The sequence below is a fragment of the Physeter macrocephalus genome, chromosome 14, assembly GCF_002837175.3.
Source record: "Physeter macrocephalus isolate SW-GA chromosome 14, ASM283717v5, whole genome shotgun sequence".
NCBI classification, from domain to species: domain Eukaryota; kingdom Metazoa; phylum Chordata; class Mammalia; order Artiodactyla; family Physeteridae; genus Physeter; species Physeter macrocephalus.
Window position 1 is genome coordinate 60,726,026 of NC_041227.1, and position 11,263 is coordinate 60,737,288.

At 45.6% G+C, this 11,263-nt stretch overlaps 1 protein-coding gene across 1 annotated transcript in view; it reads right to left on the reverse strand.

The window, feature by feature from the left end:
- Positions 1–9,991, reverse strand: part of SYT17 (synaptotagmin 17) — a 68,288-nt gene extending 58,297 nt beyond the window's left edge. The window contains exon 1 of the mRNA XM_055089745.1: positions 9,930–9,991. Within this exon, the coding sequence (XP_054945720.1) occupies positions 9,930–9,991 (62 nt within the window). The remainder of the gene's footprint in view (positions 1–9,929) is intronic.
- Between the last annotated feature and the right edge of the window lie 1,272 nt (positions 9,992–11,263).

Here is an 11,263-nt window from a genome sequence, read left to right on the forward strand (position 1 = left end):
ATTAATATGAAAAAGCATTTTTCCTTGTTTCATTTGTCTGATATTGATTATAACAGTGAGGCATTCTATATGAATGGGTGATTAAAGGAGTTAATGAAAGAAAGACAGGAAGGAGGAAGGAGACATGAATGGGTGAATAAATAAATAAATGAGTGAGTGAGTGAGTTGAATGAGTGGTATGTGTCCCCAAATTCCAAGAGAGAAAAATTTATTGGTATAAATATTAAAAATACAATAGGGCTTTCTAAGATACCTGCAATCCACTTTATAAATTGAGACAGACTGAGATGAATCGGATGTCACAGTTCTAGTTACAATGGCACCAGTGTTGCAACACTTTACTCAAGAAGGAAAAGGAAACCAGGAGCACGGTGAAAACTACTCTGAAAATGGTACTTCAAGGAACCTGTGCACCCTTCTCCCCACAAAAGGGTAGAGTGCTTTGCTCATGGTTTTTATCTACAAAATTTAATATAAAAATTTCTGAACATACCAAGAAGTCTAAAGAATTTTCTAGTGATCGCATAAACTCGAATGTGTCCATCCCCCTTTCCACCTGTTAATCCATCTTGAGCGTTGATACATTTCAGAGTAAGTTGCAGATATCAGTTCACTTCCTCCTAAATTCTTCTCAGCAAGATTATTATTCCCCAGAATTCAATATTTGTGTATAGGTAAAATTCCAAATGGTAGTTCGCACAAATCTTTAGTATACCACTTAATGGGTTTTGACAAAGGCACACAGCTTCGCAATCTAAACCCCTATCAAGGTACAGAACATCTCCATCACCCCAGAAAGTGCTCTCATGCGCCTGCTTTTCTCATCCATGCTGATCTTCACCTTCGTAAAGATATCTAAAAGGGTAAAATTAAAGGCAAACACACATAATTCTAAAAGAGCAACTCAAAGTTCTGCAAGCCATGGATGGCAAGCCAGGACGGGGGCGGGGTGCCACTTATGGAGCATCTTCTGTGACGGAGGCACTGCAGAGGCAGCAGTGAACTAAACAGCCCCCAAAATCCCTGCCCTCACTGTGTTTCTATACCAGTGTGGGGAGTGGGTGGCAATAAACACAGAAATAAGCAAATATATGGATTTCCAGATAGTGCTAAGTGCTACAGAGAAAAATGAAGCAGAAAAGGAAACTAGTGGGTATGAGGCACGGGGACGTGGGGTTGCGATTTTAAAGAGGGTGTTTAGGAAACCTCACTGGGTGACAGTTAAGCAAATACCTGCAAGTGGCAAGATGTATAGGAAAGTGTGATGAAGGAATACGTGAGTGTATTAGTCTGCCAGGGCTTCCATAACAAAATAACACAGACTGGGGGGCTTAAACAACAAACATTTTCTTCTGAAAAGTTCTGGAAGTCCCAGATCACGGTGTCAGCAGGTTTCTCCTAAGGCCTCTCTCCTTGGCTTGCAGGTGGCCACCTTCTCCCTGTGTCCTCACATGGTCGCCTCTCCATTTACGTGTTGTCTGTGTCCTAACCTCTCCCTCTAAGGACACCAGTCCTATTGGATTAGGGCCCACCCATCTGACCTCATTTTACATTAATTATCTCTTTAAAGGTCCTGTCTCCAAACACAGTCACATTCTGATGTACTGGGCACAGTGAATTTTGAGGGGAACACAGTTCAGTCCATAAGTGAGTGAATGAATGAATGAACAACTGAACCAGTCTGCTGCTTTGCTTCTGGGTGAGAAAGTGACGGTAGCCAGAGAAACATGAAGAGGAACAAAGGACAAGGAACAAGCAGCCACATCAGGAGAAAAGCTGGATTTGACATGTGCTGTTTTTCAAATCCCTCTCGGCCAATTCAAAATGTGCTTTTTTCTGGCTCTGGCTCTCAACTATTTCCAGAAGTGGTTTTATTAACTGCTGGCTTGCAGCAGGAAGTGGTAGAGGAAAACCCTGATCTTGGAACCAGTAGAGCTGGGTTCTGTATCTACTTTGCTGAGTGACTTTGAAGAAGTCACTTAACCTCTCTGCTTCATCTATAAAATGGAGATGAGAATCCTGCCCCTTCACAGAACTGGCAGAGAAGTCAAGTAAGGCAATCAGCAGGCAGATGAGGGCGTGTAGCAACAGGGCTTAGTAAACAGGGAAATGTAATATAAATAAAAGCGGAAGGTATTACTGTGAAGCTTGCAGTGAAAACTACTGCAGACAGCTCATAGGTGGGGCCTTCCGGCCACTTCAAAGGGAGTTTATTAAACTCTAGTCCCCATCCCGGTTGTTTCCCCTCAATCCCCAGGGCAATCAGAGAGCTGGGAAAGTGCAGCCTGGGGAGAAGAAAGGCTTATAAAAATGGGAAGAGAGGTTGACCCCATCTCAGGCGCAGAACTGGCCATTCCTGCCTCACCAAGGATTCTTTATACACACACATACATATATAAAGCTGTAGATGTTTAATGCATACAACCTGATGTGTTTGGAGGTAAGTATATACCCGTGAAACCAACATGACTGTCGATGCCATAAACTTATTCATCACCTCCAAAAGTTCCTCCTGCCCCCTTTGTTTTTGTTTTTTTTCCTCTTTTGTGGTAAGAGCACTTAACATAAGATCTATCCTCTTAGTGAATTTTGAAGTATATAATACAGCACTGTTAGTCATGAGCTCTATGTTATACAGTAGATCTCCAGAACTTTATTTTGCATGACTGAAACCCTTGGACCATCAGCTCCCAGGCCCTGGCAACCACCATTCTACTCTCTGCTTCTGTGAATCTGACTATGTCCGAGTCCACATGTGAGTGAGATCATGCTGTATTTGACTTTCTGTGGTCTGATTTATTACTTAGCATAACGTCCTCCAGGTCCAGCCATGTTGCTGCAAATGGCAGGATTTCCTTCTTTTTAAGGCTGAATAGTATTCCATCATATGTATATACCACATTTTCTTTATCATCAAGGATTCTTGGTATCGAAAGCTGACAATAATGGGCCCCCTCCTTGCCAGATTTGGTACTAAGCCCTCCCCAGGCATCAATTCACTGAATCCCGACAATACCCTCTGAGTCTGGAGCTATTATCTACCCATTTTTTAGATGAAGAAACTGAGGCTCAGTGGAGTTAAATAATTGCCCAGAGTCATGTGGCTATTAAGAGACAGAATTGAGCCCAAATCAACTTCCACCTACACCTCTTCACAATTACACAAAATGTGCTAAGGTGTGCCTGGCACTTAGCAGGTGCTAAAGATATTTAAGGCATCTCAATTCTGTTTGAATCCCAGCTCTGACACCTCCCAGCTGTGTGACTTTGGACACGTTGTTTACCTTCTCAGAGGACTACCCTGCCTGCCTGTCACCTCCAGTACTGGCCAAGTGTGAGTTGGGGGTTGTTCTCTAGCCTCTTTGAGCCTCAGTTCCCTTAGCTGTACAATGGAGACAATAACAGCCCATATCCCAAGTGAAAAGCACTTAGCCCAGTACCTGGCAGCTATCATTTTGTGATAGCAACAACAGTGCATCTACACCACATGGGGGAGAGGAAGAAGAGCAGAGATAGCAACACGAACAGAAAGAATAAATTTAAATTTTGTACATTTTGCCCTTTCAGAACTTAGGATCAAAAAATAATTATCTCAGCTAAAGATGTGTCATTTTCCTTTGATTAGAAAACAAGAAACGGTGTGATGTGTTGTGTTTCCCTTTTTGCTTTGGCTACCAGAAAGCTCACAGCTAAATTCCATTCTTATTAATAGTAACTGGATAGAACAGAGTCTAGGCTTAGTCTTCCTTTATGCTATATGCATTTTAAAATTTCTGTTCTATTGACTTTATTGTCCTGTAACATTTAGAGTCAACATAAAAAAAAATTATTAATCCAGCCGCTTGAAAAGTAGGTAAAAATAGTCAAGACATATTATGTAGTTATATGTCAACTATATATAGGTTAAGGCAGTACATTTGAAATAAAAACGTTACCTGTTACTTGAATTTTAGACAAAGATAAAAGGCACTGAGATTACTTTCAAAGTAAGAGATTACTTTCAAAGTGGATTAGTTCAGATGAAATATTTAGGGGGAAAAAAATGTAAGTGATTCCCAGTGCAGGTCAATCCTACTTGCAGGCAGAGAGGAGGGCCAGTTCTGGGTCCCCAGGGTCCACCGGGCTGGCACTCAGCTTTTCCAGGTCCCAGCTCTACAAGGAGCAGAGGCCTGCACTGTTTCCCACGCCTTCAGGGGTTTCCTGTTTATCTTTCCAGATCGTGTGTCCACTTGCACAAGATGTGAATCCCTGGCAGAAGCCAAGATGACAGGAGCTATTTCTGTAAGTCAGTTTGATGTTAAACATGCTGGAGGAAGGAAATTTACATTTAAATTAAATTTTGGTTATATTCCCATTGTACAGAGTCTCCAGAAAGAGTAACTGTGTGTGTGAGAGAGTATGTGTGTTTATATCCAAATACGATATTCTCTCAAATTGACGGTTACAAGGGTTCTCATTCTGGTGCTGGTATAATGGCCCAAAGACTGGAAACAATGTAAAATTAATCAATGGGACCTGGTAGGATGATATGCCCACAGAATGGAAGAGGACGCAAGCGTTAATAAAGAACGAGGACCCAGCCACTTTGGGAACTAGTCTGGTTAAGATGAACTCACACGTAACCTAGGATTTCCTCAGCCTCCGTCACTCTCAGAATAAAATCCAAATTCCTCAGCCTGGCCTACACCAGGCTTTCTCACCGTGGGCACTGTTGACGCTTGGGGCCGGATAGTCTATGTAGTGGGGGGCTGTCTCGTGAGTTGTAGGATATGTATGGACGTCCCTGGGTGCCACCCATAAATGCCAGTTGCACCCCTGCCCCCGAAAGTTGTGACAACCAAAAGTGTCTCCAGACATTGCCAGAATATTGCTTCATGCAACAACATGGATAAATCTCACAAACAGAAAAACACTCACAAAAAGGGTACATATTGGGAATCCCCTGGCGGTCCAGTGTTTAGGACTCCGCGCTTCCATTGCAGGGGGCATGGGTTCGATCCCTGGTCGGGGAACAAAGATCCCGTGCCGTGGGGCATGGCCAAAAAAACAAAAGAGTACATATTATTTATAAACCCATTTTGTTGGGAGAAAGAAGGCACAGGCAAGGGGCTTCTGGGATGAAAGTAACAGTCTGTTTCCAGATTGAAGTACTGATTACTCAGGTATTTTTCACTCTGAAAATTCACCGTGTTGTGCACTTTTCCATAATTATGTTATAATTCAGTAAAAATGGTTTTTAAAAAATGAGGCGTATCTACATGGCTTGATATGGAAAAATCTCCAATACACATGGTAAGTGGGAAAAAAAGCAAGCTGAAGAACACAAATGTTGTAATTCCATTTATAAGGTATTTCCGGAAGCACGGGGGGCAGGGGGGGGGAGGGAAGCGCACACACTACTGATGGGAGTGTGAATTGTTAATCACTGCACAGCGTCCTCACTAAAAATGCCGAGGCGGCCCACACCCCACGACTCAGCACCTCTTGACCTCAGGAATGTGCTCTCGAGAAACTCCTGCCCACTGACCAAGGAGACTCAGACAAGAAATGTTCACCACAGTGATGACTGAGGCTCAGAGGAGTTAAGTAACTTGCTGAATATCACACAGCCTGTGAATCAGAAAGCCAGGATCTGATCTCAGGAGGCTGAGGGCTGCTGGGGGTTCTAACTCTCCAGCACTTCTGCTGGTACTGCATGTGGGTGGAGTGTCCTGCCACAGCTGGCTAAGAGTCCCCCGGCGGAGCTGCAGGTGTTCACAGGACGCAGGCTTCACAGTGTGGAGGTGAGTGCAGCCTCGCTACACGTGCTGCCAGCCCATCCCCCCTAGACCTCAGTGTCTCCTTCCCAGCCTTGGGTTACACCACAAAATGCCCCCGTTTTATTGCCTCCTCCTTGGGAGGTACCAGCCTCAGGGAAAAGAGGACGCAAAGGAAAAGTCCCTCTCTCTTCTCTACTGTAGGTTAACCTGGAATGGCCCTTCCTCAGAGGGCCTGGCAGCCCTGCCCGTCGCCCCAGCCCAACGGAGGAGTGATGACAGATTAGATCCCACCGCCTTGTGGCAGGAAGCCAAGGGTGGCTCTTGCCTTTGGGAAGGGCAAAGCTGTGAGCTGATTGAAGAGATCAAAGGCAGCCTCCATCCTTTTCAGATGAAATGAGCTGCTAACACTTTTAAAGAGAGAGAATAAGTAAACACGGGAAACTATCCTGGGACCGGAAAGAAAAGTAGTCACATCCTAGAAACTCTGGCTAGACTCTGAGCTATTCTCCGGCTTTCTCTTCTTCTGATTTGGGATTATCCACCAAAAAGTCCAATTCTTGCCCATACTGATGGTGATGATGGTAATGGTGGTGATGGTGATAGTAACAATACCAGAGACTCTCACCACTGAGGCTTGTGAATGTAAGGACTTTACATCTCGTAACTCATCTGTTCCTCCCACTTCGCACAAGAGCCTGACAAGGAGGTTCAGTTGGTAGCCCAGGCTTGCCACTGAGAAAACTGAGGCCTTGATCAGGGGCAAGTCCCAGCTCCAGGCCAAACCCTTTCCAACTCAGCTGAGGTCAGAATTCTAAGTTGGAAGTCCACATCCTGCCATTGTCCCCGATGCCTTGGCCTCAAGGCAGGAGATGATGTCATGGGAACTGATGTTTTCGTCGGAAGGGGTGGCAAGGCTGGGGGGAGGGGCCTTCGGAGGGCAGCCCTTCTCTCCCACTCCGGGTCGGCTCACAAGGATGTCCAAAGGTCTTTACTTCTTTCTCACGTGCTTCTGGGTTATTTGAAATTTTTACAGCGAGCATATATTATTTCTATGATCAAAAACAAACAAGAAAGCTATTTTCATTTTGAAAAAACAATCCAGGGCCAGTTTGCACTTTTCTAGATTCCCAGGGTCCGTTTCCGGCCTATCTGGGTCACTTGCTCCTTGGCCCGGCTCTCTGTGAAAATAACCTAACAGACCGGGAGTCTCTCTCTGGTTCCTTCAACTTCAGGCTGCTCTCTTAGGCTCGAAGGGGTCGTAGGCTGAGGATTATTTAGCACAGAGCCAAACACCTAATAAGCACCAATGAATGACCCTTCTGTTATTATTCATGAGTCTTAATTATGTTCTGTGCCAAATACCATGCTTGCATGCTTGGTTGAGAGAGAGGTTCCCATTTTACGGGTGAGGAAAATGAGATTCAGAGAGGCAAAGGGACTTCCCTGAGGATCTGAAGTCAAACCACATTGCATCTTCTGCCTGGCATGTCTTTCCCTCAAGTCTGAATTCAGTCCAATGTCACCTCCCGGAGTGGTCCCTCTCTGAGCTGATTCTCACTTACCTTGCCGAGGGCTCTTTGCCCCTGCCTTCCCATTTGAATCATATGGGGAACTTTAAAAAATCCTGTTTCCTGGCTGTTTCTGTGTCAATGACATCAGAATCTCCGAGGGTGTAATAGTAACTTGAGGGTATGATGGAGTATAATACTGGAGGCCCGGCAATAGTATTTATTAACACTCCCCAGGCGATTTCAACGTGCAGCTAAGATTGAGAACGGGTGTTTTAGATGGATTTATGGGTCTGTCTTCACTTTCTCGTAAGAAGGACCAAAGCAGGGTAAATAACTGTCCAGTTTGCCCAGGACCGAGGGTGTTCCAGGGACATGGGACTTTCAGTGCTAAAACTTTGAAAGCCCCGGGCAAACTGAGATGTGTTGGTTACCTTGGCCAAAGCCAGGTCCCACTGGCGGCAAAACCAAATGTCTCCAGGTATCAAGCCAGTACCTAAATGTCTGAAGTTGCCCGCAACGGGCAGTAGGAGACGGTGTTTGAGAGCAGACAGATGAAGAGAGCGTGTCCCGCCTGGACCCTCACATTCAGGTGAAATAAACATAACAAGCAGTGCTGCACTATCAGACCAGAGCCACTTGTTTTTTTGTGTGTTTTGTTTGTTTGTTTTTTGCGGTACGCGGGCCTCTCACTCCTGTGGCCTCTCCCGTTGCGGAGCGCAGGCTCTGGACGCACAGGCTCGGCGGCCATGGCTCAAGGGCCCAGCCGCTCCGCGGCATGTGGGATCTTCCCGGACCGGGGCACGAACCCGTGTTCCCTGCATCGGCAGGCGGACTCTCAACCACTGTGCCACCAGGGAAGCCCGAGCCACTTGTTTTAAACTTCCAACAGGCAACCTTCAACTCCTACTCTAGAGCCACCAGAACAATCGTCTACCTACAGCAGAGTCCAGTGGACCCATAGTTCTCAAGCTTACACTGCAATTACCTGGGGAGCTTTAACAAAATGCAGATACTCAGGCCCAGCCCACAACAATCGACTCATAGTCTCTGAGGGTGGGACTCAGGAGTTGCTATATTTTTTAATCTCCACAGGTGGCTGTAATGTCTGGCTAGGGCTGAAGATAGATGCAGTGGGTGACCAGATGAAGGAGGAAAGGGGGACATTTCTTCTCTACACCTGGTGTGTCTCTAAAACATCCTTGGCGTCTGACTTATAAGCTTTGAAGAGCATTTCTGTTCTACCTGCTCTTCACAGCCACTAATAAAAATCAATTCTAAAGCAACAAAGGTGTCCTGCAGTAGTTGAATGAACTGTGGTACATCCAGATGACAGAATATTTTTCAGCACTAAAAAGAAATGAGCTACCAAGCCATGAAAAGACATGGAGGAACCTTAAATGCATGTTATTAAGTAAAAGAATCCAATCGGAAAAAAGGCTACATACTATATGATTCCAACTATATGACATTCTGGAAAAGGCAAAACTATGGAGACAATAAAAAGATCAGGGGTTGGGGGGAGGGGAGAGTGATGAATAGGTGGGGCACAGAGGACTTTTAGGGCAGTGGACATACTCTGTATGATACTAGAACAGTGGGTACATGTCATTAGACATTTGTCCTAATCCAAAGAATGTACAACCCAAGAGTGAACCCTGATGTAAACTTTGGGTGATAATGATGTGTCAGTGTAAGTCCATCAGTTGTAACAAATGTACCATCTGGTGAGGGATGTTGATAATGAGGGAGTGGGGACAGTGGGTACATGGGAATCTCTATACCTTCCAGTCAATTTTGTTGTGAATCTATAACTGCCTCTAAAAGAATGAAGGTTTTTTTTTTGTTTTTTTTAAATCAAGACTGAAGAAGTGCTTCCAACTCATTCATTCATCAGGTACCACTGAGCACCCAGTGCCTGACCCAGCTGCATGCTGGGAGACCAGGGTGTGCTGCAGGGGGATGGCTTCTGCTGTGTGACACTGGGCAATATACTTAGCCTTCCTGTGTCTCAGTGATTTCCTCCACATCAACATCAGCTTGAGGTGCCTGGGTCTCAAGTCCTATGGACATTCCAAGTGGGGCTGGGGATCCAGGGTCCTGGACCCATAGGCCTTGCTGTGGTAGAGAGAGATTTTGCACAATGGTGCTAAGGCAGCAGGGTTTTCTGGCATTAGAACAATACCCTGTGCAAAAGAGGGGAGGAAAAGGTCTTCTGAGCCACTGGTGGAAATTACTATGGTCAGTGGAGAGGGAGGAAACAGTGTGGACATATGTGTGTACATGCATGTGAATAGGTGTGATTACATATCTGAGAGGGGGGGGTTGTCTGTGAGGGCGTATATGCCAGGAGTGTGTGTATGCGGTGGAGTGTGTATGTGTGAATGCCTGTGTGCGAATATGAATGTGTGTATATATGAATTTGCAGGAGGATTTTGTGTCTATGTGAGGACGTAAGTGTACGTATATATGTGAATTGTGGACATATGTGATGGATATATATGTATAATGGTAATGTGTGACTATGAATGCACAGGCATATTTGTGTGAGTGAGTGTGTATGAGGGTGTGTGCATGAGGTTGAACTAGGTGCTGGTGGGCAAGTTGTTTAACCTTTCTGTGTCTCAGTTTCCCTATGTCTAAAATGAAGACAAGGACTTACCGTGGTAGGTTAAAAGTGGTCACAAACTCTTTATAATCCCGCCATTGATAGGTGGAGTCCATGTCACTTCCTCTTTAACCTGCGCTGGACCTGTGGTTTGTTCGGACCAATAGAACCTGGGCCTTACGAGACCTGCAGTTCTGCATTTGCACGTGTGGAACACCTCCCCTGGAAGAGTCCAGTGGCCGAGCCATGAGAAGCTAGAGCCAAATGGTGAGGCCACATGGAGGGAACCTGGGCACACCAGTCCAGCACCAGCTGAGCTCATAGCCCACAGGACCACCAACTGCCCACTACAGGAGTAAGCCCTCCTGGACAGGCCTGTGGTCCCAGTTGGCATCACAAGGAGGAGAACTGAAACTGAGAAGGACCCTCGGGGCCCTCCTGAGTACAAGCCCCTCCACGTCCCCACTTCTTGTTTGTAGAAAAAGCTTTAGTCTCCTAGGCCTTCCCTGAGTTCCAAAGAGTAGGCTCAACAGTTAATGACCAGAGAAGTGAGAACAATAAGGTCACAGGACTCCTAGTTTCCTCCTGAAGGGGTATAGATAACAATCTGATGCATATCTTTGAGTTGTTCTGCAAAAACTAAGATACCCCCCACCAACCGGGTAGAGGATGGTGACTACATGCTGACCACGAGCTTGTGGACCCCAGACTGGTTGGAACCAGAAGGCTGATGATTGAGATTCCTGAAACACCCCCCTGTTACCTCCCTACCAACCAATCAGGAGAAAGTCCGCAAGCTGATCACACACCCTGCAACCCTCACCCCTAATGTTGTCTTTAAAAACCCTCACCTAAAAGCTGTCAGGGAGTTTGGGTCTTTGAGCACAAGCTGCCCATTCTCCTTGCTCGCTGCCCTGCAATAAACACTGCACTTTCCTTCACCGCAAGCCGGTATCAGTCGATTGGCTTTGCTGTGCTGTGGACCCAAGTTCAGTTCCACAGCAGAACTGCCAGCAGAGCTCATTAACACACAGACTCATGAGAGATAATAATGGTGGTGGTTATTTTTAAGCCACTAAATTTTAGGGTGGTTTATGCAGCAATAGATAACTGATACTATATAGAGTTTTTAAGCACTTAGAACATGGGGTCAGCAAACTTTTCCTGTGAAGGGCCAGATAGTAAATACTTTAGGTTTGGGGGCCATATGGTCACTGTTGAAACTACTTAGTGCTGCCTTTGCGGTGCAAAAGCAGCTAAGATAGTGCATTAATGATGAGGGTGATTGTGTTCCAATAAAACTTTATTTACACAGACAGGCAGCCGCTGGATTTGGCCCACAGGCAGTTGTTGGCCCAGACCTAGAAAACTGCCTGGGACACAGTACA